The 27,780-nt window shown below is 40.8% G+C and overlaps 2 protein-coding genes and 1 long non-coding RNA gene across 12 annotated transcripts in view; 2 read left to right on the forward strand and 1 right to left on the reverse strand.

The window, feature by feature from the left end:
- Nucleotides 1–56: 56 nt before the first annotated feature.
- Nucleotides 57–15,848, forward strand: CHRNA5 (cholinergic receptor nicotinic alpha 5 subunit). Of its 9 annotated transcripts, none has more exons than XM_080551366.1 (9): nt 124–316; nt 1,668–1,757; nt 2,048–2,118; nt 2,212–2,323; nt 9,213–9,364; nt 10,197–10,241; nt 11,630–11,739; nt 12,721–13,552; nt 15,567–15,848. In XM_080551366.1, exons 4-9 carry the CDS (start codon nt 2,278–2,280, stop codon nt 15,726–15,728), a joined length of 1,347 nt encoding a protein of 448 aa, XP_080407492.1. In that variant the 5' UTR covers nt 124–316; nt 1,668–1,757; nt 2,048–2,118; nt 2,212–2,277; the 3' UTR covers nt 15,729–15,848. The 9 variants fall into 9 exon arrangements, with proteins under 9 accessions (XP_080407489.1, XP_080407492.1, XP_080407490.1 ...); XM_080551368.1 differs by lacking the exons at nt 124–316; nt 1,668–1,757 and adding exons at nt 3,291–3,366; nt 5,769–5,960 and having other exon boundaries at nt 2,102–2,118; XM_080551364.1 differs by lacking the exon at nt 1,668–1,757.
- Nucleotides 15,849–15,988: 140 nt separating this feature from the next.
- Nucleotides 15,989–26,333, reverse strand: CHRNA3 (cholinergic receptor nicotinic alpha 3 subunit). Its single transcript, XM_080551358.1, has 6 exons — nt 26,141–26,333; nt 24,190–24,329; nt 24,068–24,112; nt 22,770–22,879; nt 20,764–21,775; nt 15,989–19,328 (listed from the first exon to the last, which is right to left on the reverse strand). Exons 1-6 carry the CDS (start codon nt 26,193–26,195, stop codon nt 19,200–19,202), a joined length of 1,491 nt encoding a protein of 496 aa, XP_080407484.1. The 5' UTR covers nt 26,196–26,333; the 3' UTR covers nt 15,989–19,199.
- The window catches only part of LOC308176119, a 104,726-nt gene continuing 99,882 nt past the window's right edge, over nt 22,937–27,780 (forward strand). The window contains exons 1-2 of one of the 2 annotated variants that reach the window (XR_013938079.1): nt 22,937–23,874; nt 24,849–24,965. This is a non-coding gene — a long non-coding RNA (uncharacterized lncRNA). Of the gene's footprint in view, nt 23,875–24,246; nt 24,348–24,848; nt 24,966–27,780 lie in introns of those variants that run through there. The other variant, XR_013938080.1, reaches the window with a different exon arrangement.

The raw sequence follows: 27,780 nt of genomic DNA on the forward strand, positions 1-27,780 counted from the left end.
CGCTCCCCTCACGGAGGTCAGACGGGGAGGGGAGGGGGTAGGAGGGGAAGGCGCTGCTGCCCCCACCGGCCCCGCGCCCGCCCCTCGCGCCCTCTCACGGCTCCCCGGCGGGGCGGGGCCAGCGGCGCCCGTTGGGAGCGGAGCCGAGCCCCGTGCCCGCCGCGGGGCGCTGAGGCGGAGGGGGGCCGTGTCCGAGCCATGGCCGAGCCGGGCACCCGGCTGCGCTGCGGCCGCCCCCTGCTCCTCCTCGCCTGCCTCTTCGTGCCCGTCCTCGGCAAGCCCGAAGCCGGCCCCGCCGCCCGTGCCCCCTACGCCGGTAAGGCGCCCCGCGGGGTGAGGGCGGGAGGGCGCGGCGTGGCGCGGAGCGGGCAGCCCTCTCGAAGCCCGGGCAGCCGCTGCGCGGGAGCGGCTCGCCGGGACGGGCGCTGAGGGGACCGGGGCGGGCTCTGAGGGGGTCCGAGGGCCCGGCGGGGGCCGCTCGGGTGTGGCGGAGCTGAGGCCGAGCGCGGCCGGGCGCGGGGCGGCCCTTGAGGAGCGCTGAGGAGCCGTGCCCGGCGGAGGGGACGGAGTGCCCGGCGAGCTGGGCTGCACGGCGCGAGCAGCGCTGCCGAGGCTCCGAAGCGGCTCTGCCTCGGAGTCCCGCTCCTTTCACCCCTCACAAAGCCGCGATCCCAGGTCCGTGGTGCCTGCGCTCTGCGTTGGCAGCCGGCGGGAGGGCAAACTTCACAAAGCCCGTTCCGGTCACCGCAGCGGGTCCCGGCGCCCCAGCGGGCGGTGACCCTGCACGTCTGTAACGCGGGTCCTCGCGGTCCGCCACGCCTCAGCCCGAGGGTCTCGGCGTCGGGCCGGGCCCTGACACCTGGAGCGGGTGTGGGGAGGAACCGGGCGTGAGGGGCACGGGGCCGGCGGGGCGAAGCCGACGCTCCTGCGAGGAATTACGGATAAATAACTGCTTCTGAACGCTCTGTGTGATGTTTGGGCACGTTGCTGAGGCTCTCGGAAAAAAATCCTGAAGTCACCACTGCAGTATTCAGAAGCAGAAAGGAAGTTAACGAAAAATCAAATTGACTCTTCTGAATGTTAGCACAAAGTTTAAGAATGGCCATAAGTGTGGCTTAAGGACAGTGAATTGTTTTGGCATCTTGTTTTTAGTTCAGCATACAAAACTGCAATCTGTTACTGCTAAATATGGTTTAAAAGACAAGTCCTGGTCTCGGTATTTACAAAAGCAGTGCTTTTCATCGTGGTGAAAGATCTTGTGAAGTGGTATTACTATGGGGCATTATGTAGCAAATACGGCAGTGTATGTAAGTACCTGCAACCAGGTTAGGCCGAATTTGGCCTTTTGGCGTAAGCCAGTAGTTGTAACTTTGAGAACGCACCATACGTAGTAAGGATAAAGCTGTCTTTTCACAGCATTTGATCTAAAATAAAATGAGATTTGCTGTTAAGCTTAGAAAACATTACTGCTGCCTATTATTAAGATATGGGCCAAGCAGAAATAATAACCTCAAAAAGTACAGTTGACATACAGGTAAAATTATTTTAGACTGCTGTTTTGCGTGTGGTACAGCAATCATTCTAATGAGCAGAAGTGAATTATGGATGTGACTTTGTTCTGATGATACTTTAAAAGCAAATGAAAATAAATTTGATGTTTCCTTTAGTTAATAGTCTAGTGATGGACTAACCTTTTATCCTGGATCATTCTGATTTGACAAGATGAAGCATGAGCTGATTTAATGTACAGCCAAAATGTAAGTTCTGTTCCTTGCTGTGTATCTTAAACGAGGAGGCGAGATTTAAATGCACGGATTGAGCCAGGAGTTAACCACCACACAGAACACTGCTGTGCTGTGTGCGGGGCTGTGGTGGTGTCTCCTTGGGAGCTCGTTCACCCCAACGTGCGCCGCTCGGCTTGGCACAACCGATCCTTCTCCTGACCAACGGGGAGCTGCAGGCCTTCCTCCTTGGAAGAGGCTCTTGGGTTGTTATTTATTTATTTATTTTTATTTTTACCCTTAATGTATTTTTTCTTTCTTTGGAGATTCTTAGGAAGAAAAATGCAAACACTGATTTGTGGAGAAACTTGATTTGTGAGAGGAACAGGAAAAGGAGGTACTTGGGTACTTTCCCACTTTCCACAATGGTTAAACCTGGTTTTTATTTGATATGTTCTGAAATCTCCCGCTCTGCCTCTGTTTTTATCAGAGTTTCTGAATATCTGTGAGCTGTGGTTCGTATGTTCCAGTGTGTCCAAGACTGGAATCAAGCTGTATGAGCAAACTGCTATTGTGGGCGGAAGATAATGCCAGTGTGCAACGTTTGTAGCACCCAGGGCTGTGCTGGCAACTTGTCAAAAGCCCAAGGCCTGTGTCCTATTTGCAGAAAGATTTACATCCATTGATAAATTGTTTACCTAGGTTTGCTTCCATGATACATGCCCACTAAATTAAATCTGTATGAATAAATGGCTTGACCTTTAAAATTCTATGTACTCGCTCTTCCTTTTACTCCCTGTGCAATCCACACTTTCTGTGTAAATGTTTTCTGCTGCTTGCACTCAGCATTCCTCGGTGCTGCCTTTGTGGTTCATCCTCAGTCCTCGCTGGCAGGTCAACAGTCGGGTGAGAACGATGCACATCTCCTGTGGTGAGCTGAGGGCTAAAAGTGGCTTAAGAGAGGTGACAGACTCCTGCATTTCTTAAATCCAACAAAAAAGGGCCCAGTGGCTTCTGAGATACCAGAACGTCTGCCCTGAGGCTCTGCCCACGCTTCTAGGCAGCCTGTTCATAGGCCTGCCCTCGCTGCTGGGCAGGGAGGAGGATCAGAGTTCTCTCCCCTGAAAATGGAGCAGAGTGTGGGTGCCAGTGGACTCACAAGGAAGCGCCCCGGACCTGGAGGTGGTGCTTCATCAGGAGACTGCCGCTGGCCCTGGCTTTGCTGGAGAGCGCAGGAAGGTGTTTGGCACATCCATGTACTTACCATACAACGTGGGTACTCGGAAAGGGGCAGTTTGTGCTCCAAACAGTGCATCTAAAAAACGCCACACAGGGAAGGGGCACTCTGCAGCTGATCGTGTGTTTCCTGATTAACTGCAAACTGTGTGGCCATACAGTATGCTGATCTGTTATTTATAGAACTTGCACATGCATTCGTTAATGCGAGCAGTAATTATCCCTTGATGCTAAGCTGGTAGGGGATAGCCTAGTTGTACTTTTCAACTACCAAGTGGAAAACTTTCATTAAAATTGAATGTAAGAAATGTCTTTCCTGCTTTCTGTCTGCAGGTCGTGTACCTCTGTTCCTAGTGGTTAGGGCCAAGCAACATCACAGCTCAAAATCCTTGGGAGTTTCATGCCTGCAGTAAGTCACTGGGTGTTGCTGCTGGTTGGCAGGTTATTGCTGTGCTAGGTACGAGAGAAAGTAGGAATCCTCCCAGGAACTTGATAATCCTGAAATAAATGGAAAATTTTAAAAATTTTAAAAAATTTTAAAATTAGCTACTGTGGTAGCTAGCGCTGTAAGGGATGTAGTAACACACAGTGACAGAAACAAAGGGCTGTTGCTCAGGGACTGTTAACCTTTGAGGTATCCAGACAGTGTCTGAAAAGAAGAAAGCAGAACAATTTTGCACAAAGAGCCACCAAGAAGCAATGGTTAAGAAAGGCTGCCTTTCCTGTGCTGGTGGGGTTTGGTTTGGCTGTGGTGTGTTTTCTGTGCTTGTGGTGGCGTTTGGCTTTATTTCTTAGCCAGGGAAGAAAAAAAGGCCCGTAGGAAGTACAGAAGACAGGGACTGCCTCTTCGGGCTCTTGCTCGGTAAACTGGGCAGAATTGGTGGTAATCCTGCTTTGACTTAGGGGCATTCTGGTAACATTTTGTTTTGTGCTTTCTTGATGCTTGCTCCTAACTGGGTACTTGAACTGTCAGCAGCTGACAGCAATCCGGTCACTAAGGCATAGAAGGAGAAGTAGGGAAAAATACTGAGGGCCATACAGAAACTGGCTCAATCATTTAAAAGGGGGGGAGGGGAAATCAATGAAAAGATTAACTTATTAAATTGAGCATAAAACGTTTTCACATCTCTTCTGATCAATGAAGTGGTGGCAGGAGGTTCTTGAAAATGCAAAGAAAGCTTTAGACAGAAAGAGATCTGTGTAGTTACTATTGAAAATCATCTTGTTCTGCTTTTTCCTGTCTGCTGCATTATAAACGTGGCTTGCAGTTAAAGTCATCACCAGCTACCCAAACGTTGTGATGTGACCAGGGCTGTAAACTTAGAGGAAAAACACCAATGCTGAATGTAGAAAAAATTGGAGTTTATAGGAAAGATGGAAATATATTTTAATTTCTCTCTAAATGACCACTGAACAGTTTTAGAGTAAGGTGTAAACTGTTGCTGTTGCACTTGTAGCCTTCAAGGTGCTTCGTTATAAATCATGTAAAATGTACTAAAAAGAATAGAGTATCATCTTAAAAATGCAAGTGTACTGAAAGCATATGTACTGTGCATATGCATTCAGCATTCTGGTTTGTGGGCAAACTAGTTGTGTTGTAGTTCGTAGTAGTTAGATTTGTGGAGAGCCGCCTGTACGTTATGCTAATGGGCCATTAAAGAGTCTAGCGTTAACCAGAAAGTAAGAATATTTGGTCACAACTATTGTCCTTAGTAGTGTTATTTTCATTGTAGTGATATTTGGTTATATATCTGCATTAAGAATATGTATTTATTTTAAATCTGCACCTTAACATTAGGTTCCTAAAAAGTGACCCTTACTACCCATCTCCCCTGGACCGTGAATCTCTTCTCCAAGCACACCAGGTGGTGATCCAAGGACAACCCGAGGTTGCTACCACTCAGTCCTATCAATTAGGAAATGCTTTGACTTAAGTCATTTATTCCTGGAATTCCCACGTGTTCTTTTTCTAAGGAAGCGTACACGTTTTGTCACTACTTTTATTACTGCTTGCAACTTCTACTGAGCTTTTCGGCAAACAGGATGCTTCAACTACAAACTATGTCAAAGTTGGTGGCTTTTTGTTTTAAATCATGAGTGTGCTTTGCAGAGAGAGACTTTTGGCCAACATCTAGTGCTTCCTCCTATGACTGAGGGCTCTTTCTGTGCTCGGCGTGGAATCACTCTGGAAAAGATTGAGTGGGGAAGAGTTTCAGGTGTAAATAAAAGTAGACATTGCCACTGGGTTTGTCACGGAACAGGGTGGCTACTACCTTGGATTTAGGACGCAGAACTTACCTGATGTCAGCCAAAGTAAAGCCACGTAAGCACAGGGGTGCTCAGAATGGCCCTTCAAAGGCTGCAAAACCTTCCCGGAGTGTGGGGCAGTGCGCTGGTGGCGGAGCTGGGGGCTTCCATCTCCTCCCTGTCTGGTTTAGCGCGGGACTCACACTGCGGATCGTCTGCTTGCTAATCACGCTACTCATAGGTTTTATCCTCTTTTTGCTCGCCTCCAACCGGTGTAGCCAGCCTGCTGTCCTAAGCCATTAACTGTATTTCACCTTTCATTCCTCCTGTACTTGTTTTCTGTTTAGCACCAGTTCTTCAGAATCTTTTTCTTGGTGCTAACACCAGTAACAAACTTTAACAGTTACACACCTTATAATCCTAAAAGCATACAGACACACAGAAAGGAGAAATTGAACACCTGCAATTTGTGTGATGGGTGAGCTGTGTGGTCCTAGGAAATAAAACATCCAAAAGTGGGGGGTTATTTATTTTATTTTTGCCAGCTCATTATGCTTTTACCAGCCTGCATCTCCAGCCTGCCTGCCATCTCTCCTGGATGGAAGCTCCTCTTAGCGGCCAGAGTGCCCCGGCATATCAGGAAGCACAGCAGCTAACCAGAAGTCTGGGAGGAGCGTGGATATTGCTGTGAAAGAAAGAAGTCTGAGAAAACTAGTTGGATGATATTGTTAGTAAATGTGGTCATCTTATTAATTGGTGAGTATACTGTAGGTCTGAGTGAAAAAATGTTTGAAAAACCTTTTTTTAAGCCGGGAAAAGTGTTAAGAGAGCACGTCCTTGTTTAGCACAGCATAAGAGAAGCTGCCCCTGGACAGCGTGTACCCTGGAGGTGCTGTGCTGGTGTACTAGAGGTCGTCTTACAGGAACATGGAAACTGTGAGAGTGCAGCTCTGCCTCTGCATTGCTTCAAGGTCAATTATCAGAGAGAGAATGCCCAGCTGTGTCGTCGCTGCAGATTGTTCAAAAATGCAGTACAGTGTCCTAACTGTAAAAGGGAAATGTAATTAATGCTAATACAAAAATCGGGTATTTATGAAACATTAGGCTGAAATATATACGAAACTATCCATAATTCAGGAAATAGGGATATAGAAATAAAGAAATTAAGTTGTATCCTCAGGAAGCATTCTTTCAGGTGTCTGCAAAAAGCAGGACCTGGCAAATCCATGTAGTTACAAATAAGAAGTTGTCCTTGGCTAATGAGGGTACTTGGGGCTTATAAGGTATCAGTGAAAATAAGTACACCTTAACCCAATAGCTGCGATGGGTTGCATGCATGCAATGCCGTGTTGCTACATCCTTTTGGGCAGCAATCCTTATGTCCGAAGCATTTCCGTGTGTCCCGCAGAGGAGCAGCCAGGGTACGGGGCGAGCTCACCGTTTGCTTCCTGCCTCTACACGTCCCCGTGGCGGCAGGGGCAGGCGACTGTGCAGTACGTGCAGGTAACGGGCAGGCGGCCGTACAACACACGGGTACCAGGGGCAGGCGGCGGCTGTACATCACACGAGTAACGGGCAGGCGGCCGTACAACACACAGCTAACAGGGGCAGGCAGCTCTGCAGCACACGCAGCTAACAGGGGCAGGCGGCTGTACAGCGCGCACAGCTAACAGCTCATTGACCAGCAGCGTGGTGTTTGCCCATGAGTGAACTACTGTGTAAACAGAGGGGTATTTTGAAACAGGAGGGTGGGCTGTATGAAAACCGAAGTGCTGATTTGGCATACAACAAGAGCTGTTCGGCTGCACCTTAGCGTACGGTGGGATTTACAGGGAAAAGGGGTCCTGCTGCTCCTGCTTTGCTGATCCTTTGCTGAAGGCACAATTCTGTTTTTGTCCCGACTGTAAAGTTTCAGGCACAAACCAGTTAGGGCTCATAATGCTGTTTCTCCTGGGCTGTCCCAGAGCTGCAGTGCAGGAGGTAGGGAGCCCTCACAGGGCTGGGCTAGCAGCACAGTGCTTTGATGGATGGCAGGAAAAGAAAAGCTTTGGTGCCCTAGGTGTCTAGGCCCAGCTAAATTGGTGCCCTAATAGGGCTAGCCAGTCAAATGCAAGCCCTCAAACTGTTGATCAAGTTGTGAGATGGATCCTGCAATTTGTGTTAAAGTGAGAGCTGATGTGCAGTGTGGTGCTACCTGCCCAGGCTCAGCTCAGTAATCTGAGGCTATTGTGAAAGTTTAGTCCTCTTGTGTCTGACAATCTGTGGTTCACTGAATGCTTATGATAATAAACTTCAACTAGAAATTGTTTATTTAACTGATCCTTTTGTTTCCTTTCCCTTCTTCAATGAAAAAGCCTAAATACCATGACTGATTTGTCTGCATGTGTCATTCACTACTTTGTCTGCGTCTGCTATGTGCACCAAATTCACCTCCTTGCCAAACAAAATAATGTTAATCTTTTAAATCTCTACTCGTGTGGATGTCTGCCTCTGCTTTTAATCCAGTTATGCCATTCTCTGGTGCTTTTCTATTCTTGATGCATCTTTTTTTAGACTGGTAGCGAGCACATCATTTCTAGAAAGGTCGTGCCATGTGTTTATGTAATGGGGCATTTTAAATCTGCACTAAAAAGAGATGATTGTTAACGTCTTTCTTTGGTTTACTCTACCCCTTAGACCAAATGTAATAATTGTGAGGTCTTTCTTGTGCAGTCATGTCAGTCAGGTTAAATCCCGTCAGTGACCAGCAAGAAACCTTTCCTAAAGCAGGTGTTCCTGTCTCCTGCTAGTTGCTCTGACCTCGGCCTGGGTGTCGGAGGCCCTCCCGAAGCCGTTTCTGTCAGGGCGATGCCTGCAGCTTGCACTGCTTCTGGAGGCGGTGCTCTTGTTCCACGCTGCCTTCACCTGAAAGCTCTTCTTACCCAGGTTATTTACTGGGTACGGATCTTTCCTCTTGTCCTCCTCTCTCCCCAGATTTTCCCCATGTTCACCCTTGTCGTGTTATTTGGGGTATATAATTTTTTACATGGTGTCTCACAACAGAGAAATGTGAAGCTTTACCCTAGTTTGGGTAGCAGTGTTTCTACTGATCGTACTTCAGTGAGACAACAGGTGTAAAGGACTCATCTCTCCTGGATCCTTTAAGATAAAGGACAGCAGTTGCTTGATGGCGTACTTGGAATGACTTAAATACCTGCTTTCAAATGTGGGCTGCTCTCTGCCTGCAGTTCCTACATTTACAGTGCTTTTGTCCAAAGCTCTTCCAGGTATTCTGTTTGCTGCTCTTTGTAAGCTGCCCACAAAGATTTTTGGCTGTTCTGGGCCATCAGTTGGTCTCCAGGCCTTGAGATGAATCCCTGAGTGCTCTGAAAATGAACTAACTGCACGCTATTATTTAAAGAGAAAGGCGCCTTCCGGTCTATAAAACATTAGAATAAATAGAGGAATCACTGGTAAATAGATTAGCGCGTGTTTAGAGTACAAAATGGGGTGGTGGGGGGAGTGCTCTTATACATCTTATGCATCATAGATGCATAACCATGAGAAAAAAGAAGGCTTGGAACATGAAGATAATTGTATTTCAAACAGGAGCACAAGCTATGTGATATACTGAAGACCTGTATGGTGTGGGTGCAGGTTTTAAGAAGTGCCACCTTGGTTTAGAATGATAGAACTTCAGTCTCTTACAAATAAGTTTTCAGTTCTAGAGACTTTCTGTAATTATATGGCACCAGGTCAATGACAAAAGTTCATTTGGCCTTTATTATTGCTGATGTTATCTTCTGTTCGTGAGTCACAGATTTAAAGACTGTGATAGTGGTATGGAGATGCTAATAAAAGCAGGTAAGCTATAACATTCTTGCACAACGTTGGCCACGCTTCCAGATGAAAGGGGATAAGATGAGAAATTTAATACTGCATCAACATAATTGCAGCTGTTTGGACACAGGAAGGCAGATGTACTCTGTTCATTTAAATCAATGTTAATAAGTTACTTTTGTTGTATAGGCGTATCTGAACCGTCTTTTATTGCTAAAAGTGAAGATCGCTTGTTTAAACACTTATTTGAAGACTATCAAAGATGGGTTCGTCCAGTGGAACGCTTGAATGATACAATAAAAATCAAGTTTGGTCTTGCAATCTCTCAGCTAGTAGATGTGGTATGTATTTACTTTTTTCCCTACTTCTTACAGTTTTTGAATGTAGTATGAGGTGAAATAAGTGTGCATATTTTAGCTTAAACATGGTAGATTAAACATTTAAAATGATTATAAGTGTAATGAGAAATACACTGTAGAAGGGGGCATGAAGAAGTGATGACAAAGTGATTGAGAAAACAAGGGGCTTTTATGTTTAGTAGTTTTCAGCAAAAAAAAAAGAAGTGAGTGAAGTGCTTAATAAGCCTAGGGAATTGTGTTTTAATATACTTACTCACTAGGGAAAAAAAAAAGCCAAATTTTTAAGCCTTATCTGTCTCCTCTTTTAAAATTCAGTAACACTTGCAAATACTACTCCTTTTTTCCCCTTCCTAACCAGGAAAAAATAAACAAATACCCTGAAAGGCTTCAAATACGTTGCTTCCATAGTAAGAAAGATTATCTCTTGGCATTACTTGTCATATAAAAAAGATGAACCAGATTTTTTTTTTCTGAGACTTTTCACTTCAGAATATTCTTTTCATGTTGAATACATTGGTTATGGTTGCAAGAGGAATTTTTCATCTTATAGCTCTTTTCCTCTTAGAAAATCAGTAAGACTGCGTGAAATACAGTCAAAATAAAATGAAGGGAGGAAAGAGACACAGAAGAGGGAAAATGCAACTTTTAAAAAAGTAAAGTTTAAAAGGCTCTCATATAAATGTACTTACCAAAGACTAGAATGTTTTTAGAAGTGCTTTCTGTATTTTAAATTACAAACCTGTATGAACTATAGAGCTTAGTTACTATGAATGTGCTGTGCAATCTTTTTCATAAATGCACTTCATTTTTATAGGATGAGAAAAATCAACTGATGACAACAAATGTCTGGTTGAAACAGGTAAGTGTAAACTATGAGTAAAAAAATCTGAAGTTTCATAACTGCAAATCAAAAGTTGGAAGTAACGTTAAATATTTATGTATTGAGAACTTAAGTGCATAAATTCTTGTTTTATGTGTTATCTTTACAAAATGTCCCTAGAAGTGCTTTAAAGGATTAATTGCTATAAAAGTCAGTTTAAAAAAAAAAAAGTAAATTGGGAGGAAGAAAAAGTACCTGATTAAAAGAAATCTGACACTGCACTGCATGGCTGCATGCAGACCAAGGCATGTGTATAGCCATAAAAGTTACTGCTTTGGTACATAAGCTTTCTTTTTAAAACTGCGTTAAGAAAAGTATGATGGATTTTTGTAATCGTTTGTATTATTGTTTTAATGTATTTCTGTTGTCAGAAGTTGGATAACTAGCACTGAAGAATTTCAGAGTTGTATATGCTTGCTACAGAAAGCTACTTTTTCCTCTTAAGAATATTTGTTTCTCATTAGGAGAAAGCCTCAGGCTTGATAATAATCAAAGTCCAATGGTACACTGAGTGGCCACTATTAGCTTGGGAAATGCTTCTCACAAATCATTCTCAATTTAAGCTTGAGGAATTGTTGCAGACCGTAATTCTACTTACACACTAACTAAATTATTTTTATTTGGCAACTTCCTTTTGTTTTTCTTGGTTCTTCCCATTCTCTTCTTCTCCAGTAACTAAGTTCAGGCATTTATTTTCTGGAAAACCTTGTTGCTACTTAGCAAATATGAGATAGATAGGAATATATTGATGAGAAAACTTTGTTCCCTCTTAGTAATTTCTGCAAAACTTGTTGCAGTTAAACCAGTTCAAATGAAATAAGAACTGACCTGAACGTGTTTAAAATTGTCTTATATCTAACTCTTAGAAACTTGCCTTTTTTTTTTCTTCTTGAGCTTTTAGTTCAAACATAAAAATACCAAAATACTACTATGTTTTTAATGGTGTTATTTTTAGCGTTGCTGGTGGAAATAGGATGGTGAGTTGCAGCCAGTTTTTTTTGTTTGTTTTGATGAAAAATTTTATATTGCTTCTGATCAGTTTCCAAACTTCTCTATGTTCATCCAGAAGCTGTTTTTTTCCTTCAAATTTGTTTCAGCTTATAATATATTTTATTTGTGTAAACATGCTCTGACAAAGGAAATGAATATTTTAAGGTCTCTGCAGAAATACTGTGAATTGGCTCTTATAACAGAAAGCAAACGTGATATCAGTTGTCTGTTCAGCACATTCAGTGTTGTATGTTTTAGAAGACTTTTGGAAGTTTGCATTTATTTATTTTAAATTGCCTTTATATCTGTTTTCATCAGATCTTGTCCTGCCTAAATAAACTTCACAATTATGATTTTTTCATTTCATGCATCTACAGGAATGGATAGATGTAAAATTAAGATGGAATCCTGAAGACTATGCTGGAATAACATCTATTCGTGTCCCATCAGATTCTATTTGGATTCCAGACATTGTGTTGTATGACAAGTAAGATTTTAATCTTTTCATATAAAATACATTTAGTCTTTCTCACTTTACCATCCAAGCTGCTTGTACAGGGCTCGCTGAGTGGACCATGCATGTACATTTAATAGAGCTAAGAATGTGTGGAAGACATTAGAATTTGCTTCCAAATGCATATTGATTTTGTTGCTATGTAAAATGCAAGTTTTCGTTTGCTTCTGTATGGCATTTCCAGTCTTTGAAAAGTTTATTTCCACTTATTCATATTAGCTCTTTGTTAATTAGAAGACATCGTTTTGCACAGTGTTTGGTACAAACTAGTAGTGTAGAGGGAGTGTGTAATGGGAGAGGATTAACTAACTCGTGCTGTTCAATATGGCTATGCAAGTCATATTCAGCATGGATTTGAAGTGGAGGACCCTCAACTGTAAGTTTGTTTTCTGTAAAGTAATGGATCCCAGAAGAAATAAATTTTGAATGAACCTTTCTGCTTAATTCAGGTGCGTGTATAACACTTTAACTTTTTATGACTTGCTGAGACAAGAAAAGCTGTTACACTGATTATAACTTCAAGTTTGGAGGTGGCACCCAAGTATTATCTGTTTAGAGTGGTTTTTTTTTCTTGAATGATGATAATTCATGAAAGTTAAATATATTTCTGTTGTATTAGCAACAGAAACATTGGAGTTTGGTCATGGGGCTAAAAGTCAGGATTTTTATAATCCCTTGCTTTAATCATCAGAACCACCAAAAGTTGTACAGATCTTTTCATGACTTGAAAATGTTCTTCACTATTGAAAAGCTGTCTACCTGTATGAGATTCAGGTTTAAAAAACTAAAACAAAAGAGAAAAAAAACACCAACCAACCAAAAAAACTTGAGAAGTGGACTCTGCAATACAAAATTTTGAAGGAGCAAACAGCTGAAATGACATTAGCGAAACATATTTTCCTATTTAAAACACACACACTCCATCATAAATGCATACATATATCTCTCTTTCAGTGCAGATGGACGTTTTGAGGGAACGTCTACAAAAACTGTGGTAAAATATGATGGCACCATTGCTTGGACTCCACCAGCAAACTATAAAAGTTCTTGTACTATTGATGTAACCTTCTTTCCTTTTGACCTCCAAAACTGCTCTATGAAATTTGGTTCCTGGACTTACGATGGCTCACAAGTTGATATAATTCTAGAAGATTATGATGTTGACAAAAGAGACTTTTTTGATAACGGAGAATGGGAAATAGTGACTGCAACAGGGAGCAAAGGAAATAGAACTGACGGATGCTGCTGGTATCCCTTTGTTACATATTCGTTTATAATTAGACGTCTGCCACTCTTTTACACGTTGTTTCTCATTATTCCTTGTATTGGACTTTCATTTCTAACTGTCCTTGTCTTCTATCTTCCTTCAAATGAAGGTGAAAAAATTTCCCTTTGCACTTCAGTCCTGGTATCTTTGACTGTTTTTCTTCTTGTCATTGAAGAGATTATTCCATCATCTTCTAAAGTTATCCCACTTATAGGAGAGTACTTGGTGTTTACTATGATATTTGTGACATTGTCCATTGTGATAACTGTCTTTGCTATCAATATTCATCATCGCTCTTCGTCTACACACAATGCTATGGCACCTTGGGTTCGCAAGATATTTCTTCACAAGCTTCCCAAGCTGCTTTGCATGAGAAGTCACGTAGATAGATACTTTGCGCAGAAGGAGGAAACAGGAAATATGAACGGATCAGAATCATCTAGGAACACCTTGGAAGCAGCTCTAGATTCTATCCGGTATATTACGAGGCATGTTATGAAGGAAAATGAAGTTCGTGAGGTGGGTGTATTAGTCATATTACGCTAATTTTGTTAGAAGTAAAAATTAAACAAGTAATGGTTTGCTAAGTGGTCGCATATTAAATATGCGCTAGGATTTCCAATTTTTGTACTTCATGGGGAAGAAGTATGCTACAATACGGAGATATTGGGCTGTCCTTGGATTCTTTATGTACTTCTGTTTTTTTCTAGAAGTAAACTCCTGTTAATTATACGGTTTCAGTCATTTGTCTGTTATAAGAGCATATACTGTAGCTGTTAACATCCAGCAGCACTGTAGGTATTTTCATGATGAAAGAAATAGGTATTTCTCATTTTAATTTTGTACCTGAAGGCTACCTGAAACATACATTTGATTTACATCTTTACAATAAATATTGCTAAGCCTTATTTTGGAGCTTTTGATTCTAAATAAAAGCATTTTTTTAATTCTGTAATTTGTATTACTTCAAATACAGGCTATTACTGTATATTAGCCATTTTGTGCTGAGATTACACATGGACTCAACAATCTCAAGAGATTTCTTGTAGCCCTATCATTATTGGTTTTTAAATTATATCGAAAGATGTCTGAGGGTTGTTTTTTCAGTCTGTACATTTGCACTCTGAACTATCCTTAGTGGATATTTACACCATGCAGGTAAGAGCATTATGAATTTATTTTCTTTCCTTGCTTTGAAACTGGCACCACCGGAGCATGAGAGATCGACATGCTATTTTCAGGCCAGTATAGAAATACAGAAGTTTGCTGTCTGGTCTCATGATGTTGCTGCATGTTTCTGACAGTGAAGTCTGAGATTCTTTCCATTTACACAGAAATGATTGTCTTCAGAAGTTGCTGGTTGTTGAGAGGTATGTGCTCCTATGCTAGCCTAGGAGTAAGCTAACTCCTCTGATGCAGCTTCTCAGGATTCTAATATTATCGCAAGAGATACAGCCTGGATTTTGAATAACTAATATCTACTGTACTGGTATATCCACTGTACTGTTAAAACAGGATCAGTGTATATGCAATGCATAGTATACCCATGCCTTGTTTATACAAGGCAAATAAAGTAGTTTGCTATTAAATATATAATTTACAGCAAAATGATGGTTAGTTTTCTTTCTCTTACTGAGCCTACTCTGTTTGACCTGTGAGTGACAAGAAAGATGATTTTTTTTTTTTTGTGTGTGAAATGTTGCTGCAACTCTAAACCTCAGAACTGAATACATAGATGACGGGGGCACTCACCTGTGTTTTGTTATTTGGCCTCCCGAGAATGCAAGCTTTACCTGCAGAAAGTTGTTAGCCCTGACTATTGAAAATAAAATGTACACAACTAGTGTTGTAGCCTTGCCTCTTAGGAAGTAGTAGGCCTGGGAAATGTAGACAGCTCCATTTCAAATGAAAAATACTTGTCTGGCAGGGTTTTAATTTGCTTGCGTAACTATGTTACACGTACTTGCAAAACTGTGTATAGATGGGAGTAATCCTATCAAAAAGGAAAACAGTTTTGAAAGTACTGTGAGTGTTCTCCCTGGTGTGTAATTTCCTGCAGTGATAACTTCAGTTTTCAGGCTTTGTATATAATACAACAGCTGCTGTGTACTGTTAATCTTATACAACTTTTGCATCTAGCTCCTGCCTGGGAATTCTACTTTATGAGGAGGCTGTGGCATGAATCCTAAATCCTTGTGTATTATAAAATTGCCTACAGATTTTTCTCTCTGTATAGTTGAGGATGATCAATGCTTGTCAGGGTCATTTGCTCCATTAAAACCTAATATTTGTGCTGTATGGTTTACCAGTCATAAAGAGAAGTTTGTTCCTGCTCTAGGTCATAGTGTGATTCTTAAATATATATTGTGTGTGTGTGTGTTTGTGTGTGTAAATATAAAAGAGGGGTTATCAAATTGACCTGATTGGGAGGGGGAAGCAAATGTGAAGTGGTTAACTATTGCAGGGTCTGATGCTGTATTTCTACCTGCTCTTGCATGTACTGAACAGCTCTTATATGTTCTTTGGTTTTTAGGTTGTTGAAGACTGGAAATTTATTGCTCAGGTGCTTGATCGAATGTTCTTATGGACTTTTCTTCTGGTTTCAATAATCGGATCACTTGTGTTATTTATTCCTGTTATTCATAAATGGGCAAGTATAATAGTACCTATGCACATAGGCAGTACAAATGCATAAAATATTTTTGGATCTGTCTCCTGCTGACGTCTGTCTCTAAAAAGGTTTGCAGTAACTCTGTTTCCATGCATGTTCTTTATAGGCATGTTTCTGGTTTAAAAAAAAAAAAAAAAGGAAAAACCCCAAGCCATAGAATTATTTTGATGTTAAAGCATGGCATATAGGATACCCAGAAGTCAATTTGCTTAGGGTCAGTCTACTAATATACTTCTAAATCAGGTCAGGCTCAAAAGAACCTTTTCAAGCACTTGCATGTATATGTCAAAAACAGTATATACTGACACCTGCTGAGAAGTAGAAGGATTTAAATTTTTTTTAATGATGATTGCTGTAGTCTCATTATTAAATTACTATGCAAATTGTTCTATTGCATATTAAATGTTTGTAGATACTTACACAGTAGAGTTGCTTATTTCAATTTATTATAGTATGCAAAGGTGAGTTTGTATTGGCATCAGCTGTCTTCAGTGTATTGTAATTGTACAGTTTCTACAGCATAAATTAAAAATGATGATAAAAATATCATCTGAACTTTATGCATATTCAGCATACAAATAGTGATTTGACTGTGTTGTGTCTTTATAAATTTTCAGTGGAATTTGCTGCTGAACTTAAAACCTTTTTAACTCTATCATACTAATGTGAGCATATAACACAGTAGGCCTTAAAACGCTTACAGGATACATGGATATTGAGATCTCTGTATCAGCTATGGAAAGAGAGGCAAAGGCAATTAAATGAGATGTCCAAGTTGCACAACTGTTCTAATAGGTCAGAACATTCAGATTTCTTTATTCTTGATGAAGATTGTGATACTAATCTTAGTTGCAAACATGTTGCTTTTTCCCGACCTTGTTTGTTTTGCAGAATTAAGTTTTTAAGCACAAGTAGCAGGAATTTGGAGAATGCATTTCTGAAGGAAATAGGCTGAAAATGCTTATGCCATATAACAAAGTACAGACGATTAAATTTTTCATGTTTGTTAAACTGAATTTAGAAAATTACCTTTATAGGTTCTCTCACTTACAGAAGCATATATAACTGAACAGCAAGGACTTAAAGCTTTCCATCCTTTCTTTTTTTTTCTGAGTGTTGAAAACTAAGTAACGTGTATATATATATTGCAACTTTTTAATTATATCATTAAAATATATTTTAATAATGAATTTAAATTCAAATTCATTACAATGAATTTCACTTTTCTTAAAAGTTTTATTTCTGAAAGAGATGAGGTGGTGTTTTCCTACACCTAAGTTTTGATAGTTACTTACTATGTTATTTTATAACATATTTGTATCCTGCAAGACTAATGGAGTAATGTCAAGGAAGAACAAATCTTGGTACGTTTTTTGTTTGGTTAAATTCTCAGACCAATAATAGCATGTTTAGGTGAAAAGTTTAATGTAAATTGTTATATTGTTAATAATATAAGTAATAGTAGTTATGGATTTGGGGAAAAGATACATTTTTCCTCTATCACCTTTAGCATAGCTCTATTTGACGTTGTACTGATTATAATACCGATTGCTTATGTCATAACTTATATATAACTGGAAGTTTATTTCAAATTCTTTCACCTGCAGGATGTTCTTGGTTTTGCATAGCTTCTTCAGTCTCATGGGCAGGGAAATGATGCCAACCAATGTTCTATTTTTTTATAATTTTAAAAATCTAATTTCAAATAATTATGATTGAAAAAGGAATCTCTTCTTCTTCAGATATACAATTGCATCTGTCATTAGATATCAGTATATTCTGTATTCCCATAATAACGTATTTTAAAGTTGAATTTATAATGATTATCTGATTTAATCCATTAATGTAATTTTTAACTTTCTCAGTATTACTAAGACTAATGCATCAGTAACTTTGTGTGAAAATGCAGAAGTACTTTAGCTATCTTCTTTTCTCTTCAAAATCAAAATTTCTTTTTATAGTCCTCCTTGCTTTTGAATTGCTTATTGAAATTTATCTGAACAGAAAACAAAGTAAGGAAAGGTATAGACTAGCTATATATATATATTTATTAACTCCCTTACTGCATCTTTTTGTTCAATGATGACCGGATACTGCCCAATTATATCATGAGATGTTTGGCAGCGTATTGGCAATGGAGTCCCAATCTTTATACTAGTAACTAACAATTTTTGCAAATCCTTGAAATTCTTTAAGGTGTTTCTATAATCATATGATATGTTTGGATTAGAAAGATGATGCTCAAATCCTTGGTGTCTCCAGACCATCCTGAGGTGTGTTTGAAATGAAAAAAAATAAATAAATAATAGACCCAGAAGCATGCACCTCTACTTATGTAACTCGTTTCTGAATGTGCTGAATTGTACCTAATGCTGCTTTATATGGCTTTTGTCACTTGGTCAAAATAAATGGGAAAAAAAATCACTATTTTCAACAGCTTCATTCTCTTTATTTTTATAACAGTTACATCATTTGATACCACTGCATTTCTAAAAAGTTTCCAGTTTGGTACAGACAGAATGGTTCATATCTTTACAAAACATTTTCTCATTACAGTATTTTGTTGCATGGTATATTCATTATTTATTATTATTAAATGATTTGCAGATATTAATTAAAAAAAAAAAGTCATATACCCAAGAGACAATTTTAGCATACTTTACAGGAATATTTAATATCTACATGCCTTCTGTTATAATAAAACACTGTGCAGGATGTTTCTGTGTCCAAAATATCATACTGCATTTTGATACTTTGCATAACCCACTGACTGCATCTTACTGTGTTTGATTTGTATACAGTTTTAAACGTTATTATGTTTAGACAACTTTGACAGACTCCTCATGCAGTGACAATACGGGGATACACAGACACTACATGACAATGCTTTAATTACCATCATCTATTACTCACCTATTTCTTTTTCTTCTGTAATAGATGTGCCCATAGTCCTTTCTTCCCACAGTTTGCATCAGTTTATACACTAGGTGGCAATGTTCTGCATTCAAACAATTTGGTATGTATGCTTTCTAAATCATTTCATCCTCACAAGGGCATTCCTTAAACTAAATATGAACTTACTCCCAGAAGATCCTGTCAGGAATTAAAGGTATTTAACACCAGACAAAGTTGCCCAAAGTATTCTACCTGTCTTGACTCTCAGAATATTCATGCAATTTTCAATTTCTTCACTAGCTTCGTAAAACATTCATAGAAAGTTTAATGTACAATCTGCATCTTTTCCAGTTATTTTAAAAAATAGCTGGCAAGTATAGTGCACATTACTTTCGAATGAGCTGTCATAATGGTTCAAAATATTGTTTTCATGTTTTCACATTTTTTAATAAAGCCTTCTTGGTCAAGCAAAGTTGAGGCCAAGAAAGATCCTTATTCTACTACTGAAACACATAGAAGAGAGATCAGGTGCTGGGGTAGGAGTACAGAGTTTGGTTGGCAGAAGTTTTATTTGACTTCACAATATAACATTTTGATTTTTTACATTTCATCTCCAGCCATCAAAGGTTGTAAAAACAATCCTGCTGTTCCTAGAATACATACCAGGATGAAAACCCATAGAAAAATACGATCAATTACCATGGCAACATATTTCCAGTCATCCTGAATCTGAAAAATAGATCAAATAGCAAGTAAACAAGTTTATTAGATAAATAAGTTGCATTAGCCATTAGGAGCATTTCATATAGCAAGCACCGATTTTTTTTTTTCCATATGTATGTTTTCTTTTATGTACGTACAACTTCCGTGTTGCTGTTTTCATTGATAAATTAATTCATCTTGAAGAAGCTTTGTTTGAATATGCTACTTGTGCTAAAGCCAAAAGCTATTTCTTCAAATACAAGTTGTTCACCAAGACACTAAACATCAGTAAGTACAATTTCTCCTCTGTATGCTAATACTGAAAGTGAAAAGCCTTAAATTCTTAAGTGATCAGGTTTGCCCAGAAAAAGCTTACTGAAGTAGACTGTTCCTATTGCTCTTTAAGCAGCATGTAGCAGACAAAGATTAATTGGTATATAGTTATTTGATATGTTTCCTATGTAATACTGAAATTTTACCATGTTCTCTTGCAAGATGTAAAACTAATCTCCTTACCTCACATTTAAGAGGGAATGAAGTTTCCAATTTTTTTTCCAGTGGACATTAGAACAAGAGTGACATTGAATATATATGTATCTATGTATGTTACATATTAAGAGTAACTACATTAGGTGATCATTTTAGGTACTCTTCAGATCATAATTTAAATTTAGACTTAATTTTTCTTCAGGAAGGGTAATATGAAATGGGAATTTTTTTTTATTTGTTTTTGAAGTCTTTTGAAGCAGTTCTTGAAGGCAGACTTCTTAAAAAAAAAAAAAGCATTTTCTGTATCAACTAATTCTAAATCAAGTTCTAATTTCAACATAAACAAAATAACTTCATCCTGACTTTAAGTGCCTTACTGCATAGGATTTAGATTCAGTGATGATTGTGGTGGTGTGGTTGCTGTTCTTAGAATGAGGAATGCTGATAAACAGTTTTTGTTTTATTTTTTAGTGCATCAAGATGCAGATTTATGAAAGATGATGGTCCCTGTCTTACAGCAGTTGTCTCATTTCACTTCATTACTTCATTCCACAGCAGCAGAATAGGAAACGTCTTCACTGTGAAGGAAGTTTAAGTCTTATTCTCTCTACTGATGGTCAGGTGTAGGGAGAATGTAACTTTCTAAGGTCACAGAAACAGCAAATTCCACTATTAAGATTATAATTTGGAAAATCTACACTGTAAGTCTTGTAGGAGTTGATACTGAGCTGGCTGTCTAGTTACCCTAACACGCTTCACCCTGTATATGTGTTGTCAATGAAAAGAATGCAACAGAGCTGCTCACCAAACTTTTCTACATTCAAAGTTGCATGTATTTGTAATATGGCTTGTGTAATTTACTTGTATAAAATAATGGTTGGTGTTGTTTTTTTTAAAGATATCTTTTTTCTTACAAAATATATTAATTGCAAATGCTGTCTGCAGTTTGAGTAATAGTAAAATACGTTCTTACCTCTTTTGCTTCATTCTGCATTTTCATATTTTCTGCGATGTATTTAACACTTTCAATAGCATCTCTCATTTCTGGTGACAGAACTGAAAATGAAAGCAGAGGATCTAGAGATTCAGAGCTTGAACTTCTTGTGAGATTGCCACTGAAATCTGAGAACTTCATTCTCTGATATTGGCAACAGCTGCATGCTGTATCTTGACATACAAAGCCATCTTTGCAGCATTTGGTTTCAGAACTGTTGAAGCAATTTAAGTTTGAAAACTCGGAAGTGTAAAATGGTTTTGACTTCTGATTAGTCTCTTCATCGTTGGCAGGCCTTGTCATAAACATGATCCTGGGAAGTAAGTTCAAGAAGATGGTTCTCACCCACACAGGCATGGTGTGTGTCTTGGGTGTTCTGTAGTGTACATTAAGTACAAATACCGTAATGACAATAGACAGAGTTACAAATATCATAGTGAAAAGGAGGTATTCCCCAATCAGTGGAATTACCAGGGACGTAGAAGGTATAGTCTCCGTGATAACAAGAAGAAACACTGTTAAAGATAGAAGGACCGATATACAGAGTGTCACTTTCTCACCACAGTCTGAAGGCAAATAGAAAACTAATACAGTCAGAAAAGAAATCAGTAGACATGGAATAATCATGTTGATAGTGTAAAATAAAGGTAAACGCCTAATATAAAGAGAGTATGTGATATCTGTATATATCTCTTCACAGCAGTTGTATTTGATGTCATGTTTATACCCAGGAGCTTTAATAATAGCCCATTCTCCACTCTCCCAATAATCTTTCAGGTTCATTGTAGAGCCAATTAAAACCAAGTCAATCTTGGCTTTATCGTAAGACCAGGAACCAAACTTCATGGTGCAGTTCTGATAGTCAAATGGGAAGTAGGTTACATCTATTTTACATGAGCTTTTAAATATAGCCGGGGGTATCCAGGTCACATCACCTGTGTATTTCAGTAGGGCCTTTGTCTTGTCATCAACCTGGAAATCCCCAACTGCACTGTAAAGCAAATAAAAATAACAGTCAGAATGTAACTGATCCAGGTAGTTTCATGTAAACAGTTCATATACATTAAATCTTTAATCTGGTTTGTGAAAGGCAGCAGTTACGTGCTGATGTGGAACTGAACTGCATATGCAGCACTGTCAGTGGCTGTCATAAATTTGCACAGTTAAAAATTAAAATAAACAACTGTGTAAATTTACCATGGAGAATTTGAAAGGCAATATTCTCTTTTACAGGAACAGGACTCAGTGCAGTCAATATACAAAACAGCAAATGTGAGATCAAGTAAGTCAGAACCCAAAGGCTGATAAGAGGATGTGCAGTATTGGTATTTCCACCTCGTCTGTGGACCATGGAGGTAGTAACTATAGACGGAGGGATTAGGACTGGGGTGTGTCTTTGCCTGAGTAGTGTATTGGTGTATTTTTTCTTTAAGTCCCACATTGTTATCTTGATCTTATAAGATCCATGTGACAATTTCATTTGTTCATATGAAAAAGTAAAACTAAAAAGGTAGTTAAACTTCTTTGGGTTTGCAGTTAGAAAAGGAGTGTACAAAGGCATACAGGTAAGAACAGCAGTAGGGAGATGTGGGATGTTGAAAAGCAGTCTTTTTCAGCAAGTTCAGTGAACTTGCTGTTTGTTTGGTTTTTTAAATAATAAATATCCTCCCTTCTTCCTAAAGAATACAGTCATAGAATGGTTTGGGTTCGAAGATCCTTAAAGATCACCCACTTCCAACCCCCCTGCCATGGGCAGGGACACCTCCCACCAGCCCAGGCTGCCCAAAGCCCCATCCAGCCTGGCCTTGAACACTTCCAGGGATGGCGCAGCCACAGCTTCTCTGAGCAGCCTGTACCAGTCCCTTGCCACCCTCATTGTAAAGAATTTCTTCCTTATGTCTGATCTAAATCTCCCCTTTTTTATTTTAAAGCCATTACCCCTGAATTAAGCTTGAATTAAGAAGATAAACATGCAAGAGTCTTACTTGTTATATAAAACAATATCTGGCTTCCAGATCTGGCCAGATGGTACTCGGATGAATTCAGCACCTCCATAGTCCGCTGGATTCCACCGAAGCTTGTAATCATTCCAAATCTAATTATGGAAGAAGTGAGTCTACATTATGTTTGTGATGAAATTGAAATTCTGTGGACCAAAGTCAAAACAAGTGCTGTCATATTGATTTTAGGGTTGTTTTATTCTGGACACTACAATGATTAGATGTTTCTTAGTTAAACATGTATGTTTAGTGTTTATTCACATGGAGACCATGGGCCCATGGGGCTAAGTATGACTTAGGCATGTATGAGTCCCTGTACAAGGAACGTGTACCCAGTAGATGAGAAAAGATGAAAGTGTAGGATGTGAATAGTAATTTAGGTCTCAAGAAGCCAGGTCCACTGTTAAACAGTGAAAACGAATTGTTAGGTAGCTCCATTTCTAGACAAGAGCATTGAATGAAGGACCCCTACAGCAGATGGGTTGGGAAAAGCTGCAGGTGGCATCATTCAGCTAAGTAAGTCTTGTTCATTAGTGCTCGTTAAGCCCCAGTTTAACCAATTTGAATATTAAGCTGAAGCTAGATATTAAGTTGGTTATTAAGCTGTTATTTACAACAGTAATGATTTGCATTTTCAACCTATAAAGTTCCTTGTAAGTGAAGTTGATACTTTTGCTTTGTTGTCACTTTTGTGGTGGCTAAACAGCACAGCATGGCCAGGCGAGGGACCGCCACGCTGAGGTGTTTCCTGTGTACATCTTCCTATCCACCAAGACACTATTTTGGGGATTCCTGAGGGAAAAAATGTATTTGGAGGCACATTAAGCGTTGGAGGGTTGAGGCTGCAGCTGACAACTCTGAGTTAAACAGCTGCTTCCCGCGGTAGGCCCCGCTTGTACGCGCTGTGGCAGCCGGAGCTGGAGGGCAGCGGGGCTAGCAGCGGGCTGTGCGGCCGGTCCTGAGGGGGCGGGAGGGGCCGGAACAGCCCCCGGGCTCCGCGGGCCGCGGCTGCCGGCGGAGGCGCGGAGGCGCCGCGCGAGCCGCAGGGGGGCGGTAATGCGCCCGGTCCCGCGTCCTGACCGCGCTCCCGGTACGGCAACGGGGCTGAGGGGAGCGGCCGGGGCCGGGGGCCCGGGTGCTGGTGCGGGCCCCGCCTGTCTCCCTTCGACGCCTCTCGGGGGCTGCGGTGTTCCTCCGGGGGGGGGTGCCGGGAGGGCTGAGGTGGCCCCGGCGGGAGCGGGGAGTTCCGCCACGCTGTGGTGAGGGCGGTGAGCCCTACTTACGTGCTTGAGCCACAGGTTGGTTTCCATTATCTGGTTGACTTCGTCCTGTAAAACAGAGCTGCGTCGGGAACGGTGCCGGCCCTCCCTTGGCCCGCGGGCGCGCCGGGGGGCCGCGTACTCACCACCTTCACCAGCTGGGACATGGACACCTCGAACTGGATGATGACGGGGTCCGAGACGTTCTTCACGGGCCGGACGAACTGGTTGTAGTTCTTGAAGAGGGCCGCGTACAGCCGGTGCTCGGCCTCGGAGCCGCCGCAGCCTGTGGGGGCACGGCGCGGTGAGCGGACACGGGGCCTCGGGCCCGCTCCCTCACGGCCTGGGGGAGGCCCGGGATGGCAGCTCCGCCGCCCCCGGTGGGCGCTGGCAGCCACCCGTGACAGGCTTTTCTGACATGCATCTCCCCAAATGCGCTCCAAAGATAGTTTGAAGGGGTTACTGAGGAGTTCGAGGTGCAAAACCGCATTTGCCCCACAGGCCCAGGCCCCCAGGCCTGCGGGAGCCGCAGGGGTGCGGAGTTGAGGAAGGGGAGAGCAGAACCCCACAGACTGGGCAGTGTGGGAGCAGCTGGAGGGTTTGCAAAAGATTCCCAATAAAGGGTAACTTTCTGCTTTCTAGCCCCAGTCATGTCAGCGTGATAATAGTGGTGATAGCAGGGTGCTTGTTGAAATATGCAAATAAGGATTAAAAATTGATAAACCATTGTATTCAGCGTTGTTCAGTGCATACAAATAAATGTGGTAATTGCCTGTTTGTTATTCTAAGTAATGTTTATTTGCAGTATACTCCTTTTCTACGTTTTGCTGCTGATACTGCTGCTCATGGTGCCTTGTGGCTGATGGGAAAGCTGTAAGTTGGAATTGTTGAACAACAGGCTCCTTCAGCTATTTAGAGTGAGGTAGGTGTGAGAAACTGTGTTTCAAACTACGTTTTTATTCCCAGATCTAGCTAGACAACGAGCATCCTGGCAACTGGACACTATTCAAAAGTCAATGCCCTTTTCTTTTTAGGGGACTCTTTTTTAAAGTCACTGCTGGACAACACATTTTCTAGTACTTCAACCTAAAATAAAAAAACAAAACTATTTTTGTATTTTTGGCTGTCACTGTGAATTTGGCAAAGACACAGACCTTAAGTCTGTTGAACAAACTCTACAATTCCTCTGGAGCACAAATACAAATCTACAGATATTTGCAAAGACACTTATTTTTTTTTTTCCTCCAGGCTAGTGTTTTTCAAGGGGAAGCAGAAGTATCTGCAGGTGGCTGATCTGTTAGCAGATGATCTTTGTAAGAGCTTTTCTCTCCCTCAGACAAAAGGTTCCCCTCATGTCAATCTGTATTCAGTGAAAACTTCAAAGACAACTTTATTTTCAGATTAGTGAAATCACTTAAGCCAACTTGCTAATTAAAAAATGAACACACTTCTTTGATACTTTTTAACTGCTAGCCTTACCCTAATTATTTTTTGATACCTCATCTCTCAGATTGAGACTTCCTGGAAGAAATACTCAATCTTCTAGATGAATCATGTTAAAGCTAGATTGTAACTACACTTCATTATAGTCAAACCCAAATTGCCAGACTTTTTATGTGTCACCACCGATCTGATTAATCTAGCACCTGCTTTATCTAGAGAATAAGTGTATTAATATTTTTTCTTCTTAATGTAAATGCTTCTGTGCTTTCTATATCTGCAGATATAATGCACGCTGTTTGCAGCACGTATTTAATGCTTTTTAATGTTTTTTCTTTCTTCTAGTCCTTCAGTATTCTACAGTATATCAAACCAAATCTTTACATGTATGGTGCACTCACTTCTTAATGTTAAAATGGCTCTGTATGTCTTGTTTGGCATCTTGATTCAGAACTACTTAACCACTTCACAAGAAGGAATTAAAAACAACCAAACCACTATGTAACAAAAAGCTGGGGTAGGATTCTGAATGTTTCTTTCATTAGTTTGCAATAAACTTCAACATTTCTTAAAATAATTGTTACCAAAGCCATCTTCTGCTCACCTCTTTAGTCCCCCCTTTACCGACAAAGAAAAAACAAATTAAGAATCACTCACCTTGAGAGAGAATGCAAAGAGCAGCGGTTAGAAGGAGAGCGTGTATGCTCTCCATGGTGTTACGAATTACTGTCTGTCGACAGAGGCTGCTGAAGATGAGCTGAGCTGCCAGGATTGTACGAGCATAGGAAGTACGGGCAGCTCTGCTCCTCCGATGCGTGAAATGCCTGGAAGCAGCAGACGGCAGGACCCTGAGCACAGTTCTGCGCAGTGAGCTCCCGTTAGACTTGCTGTGCTGCCCCCTTTCCAGCTACCCGGACTGTCAGAGCATTGAAAACAGCAATTAAATTGCAGACAGAATAGATATTATTGTAGGCAAAGAATGGTGTCCTGGCAAGATTAATAAGCAAGAGTCCATAAACTGGTGTGTAAATGAATCTGGTACTCTGACGAGGCTGAAGATTTTTCCCGTCAGCTGCTATGGAGGATTTTTCTTTAAAAAATTCTCATGCCAAGCTACTAGGGGAAGTCTAGTTAATGAAAATCTCATAATTGAATTGTGCTGAAATGGGTATCGGCATTAGGGACACCTGATTTAGCAGTGAACTGAGATCATGAGACCTGAATTTCCAGTTATGCTTTTAACGTTGAGTTTTTTTTTTTGACTGTGTCTTATCCTTGCAAGTGGTAGTGCTAGGTGTTTGACTGTAGCCTGGTTCTTCACGGTATAAGAAGGATGTTGCTGTTCCCAGGGGTAATTCAGCACAAGCATAACTTCCCAGAATCTAAGCCCAGAGTGATACAGCAGCCAGGATCTGGCAAGAGCCAAGGGTTTGAGTTGGAGGCCAAACTTAACCAAAGCACTCGAGAATAACTTGGTGGACCATCCCTGCTTTAATGGGTTATAAAGGTGGAATTTGGGAAGGGGAATAAGAGCATAGGATCCCAGCCTGATCCCACAAAACCCCGTTGTTCAAGGAAAAGGAGATGGGAGAGAATGGGACACTGTATTTGAAGTTCTGGTGAAGGTTACTTTCAAACCATAACCCTGTGTAGAAGAGATCCTGGAGGCTTGTAAATTCTCACTGTAGAGGAACTAGATTCAATTTTTTCCTATTGTCACGGATTTTCTTCCTGAAGTTAAAAATCAAAACCAAAATGACCCAAAACAAACAAATAAAAACAACTGAAGCTCCCGCCAGGATCTTTTTTAGCAGAGTTTTAATAGTAAAAAGTCTTCAGGGGAGGGAATATTGCACCAGTCAAGAGAGAGAAGTGGGAATATAGCTTTTTGTTTGTTTTTTCTTGGTATGTTTTTCTGAATTTAGACCTTTAAGTAGGAACATGTAGCTGAAGTTGAGGTGTAAGGGATTGCCTTTTTCCTCTTGCCTGGGAAAGGCTTACTGCCAGGGATTATCCCATATCAGCCTTTCAGAGCCATCAGTGTTTGGTTTGTTTCCTCTTCAGTCAAAATCACGGTTTGCAAAGTGGCTCATTCCCCAGGTGCCCATCAGCTTCTTTGTTAACTTGTGTATGGCTTTTTGCCTCCCCCTGGCATGGCCAGGTGGCGCAGGGCTCGTGCTCACAGCTTGCTGGACTCATCTGGGCAGTGTGCGTGGAGGGAGGAGGGAGAACAGTGGGATTTCATCCGGTTGTGGGTAGCGTTGAGAGGGAAGCGGTGTGGGATGGGGGGCAGCCCC

The sequence above is a fragment of the Anser brachyrhynchus genome (genome assembly GCF_964034855.1).
Source record: "Anser brachyrhynchus genome assembly, chromosome: 11".
NCBI lineage: Eukaryota > Metazoa > Chordata > Aves > Anseriformes > Anatidae > Anser > Anser brachyrhynchus.

Coding starts and splice junctions, on each gene's coding strand:
- CHRNA5 (XM_080551363.1), top strand. CDS start 199: ATGGCCGAGCCGGGCACCCGGCTGCGCTGCGGCCGCCCCCTGCTCCTC. Junction 10,242..11,629: donor CAAATGTCTGGTTGAAACAG/GTAAGTGTAAAC, acceptor ATGCATCTACAG/GAATGGATAGATGTAAAATT. Junction 11,740..12,720: donor GACATTGTGTTGTATGACAA/GTAAGATTTTAA, acceptor TCTCTCTTTCAG/TGCAGATGGACGTTTTGAGG.
- CHRNA3 (XM_080551358.1), bottom strand. CDS start 26,195: ATGGAGAGCATACACGCTCTCCTTCTAACCGCTGCTCTTTGCATTCTC. Junction 24,113..24,189: donor TGTCCCAGCTGGTGAAGGTG/GTGAGTACGCGG, acceptor TCTGTTTTACAG/GACGAAGTCAACCAGATAAT. Junction 21,776..22,769: donor GATATTGTTTTATATAACAA/GTAAGACTCTTG, acceptor TTTGCTTTACAG/TGCAGTTGGGGATTTCCAGG.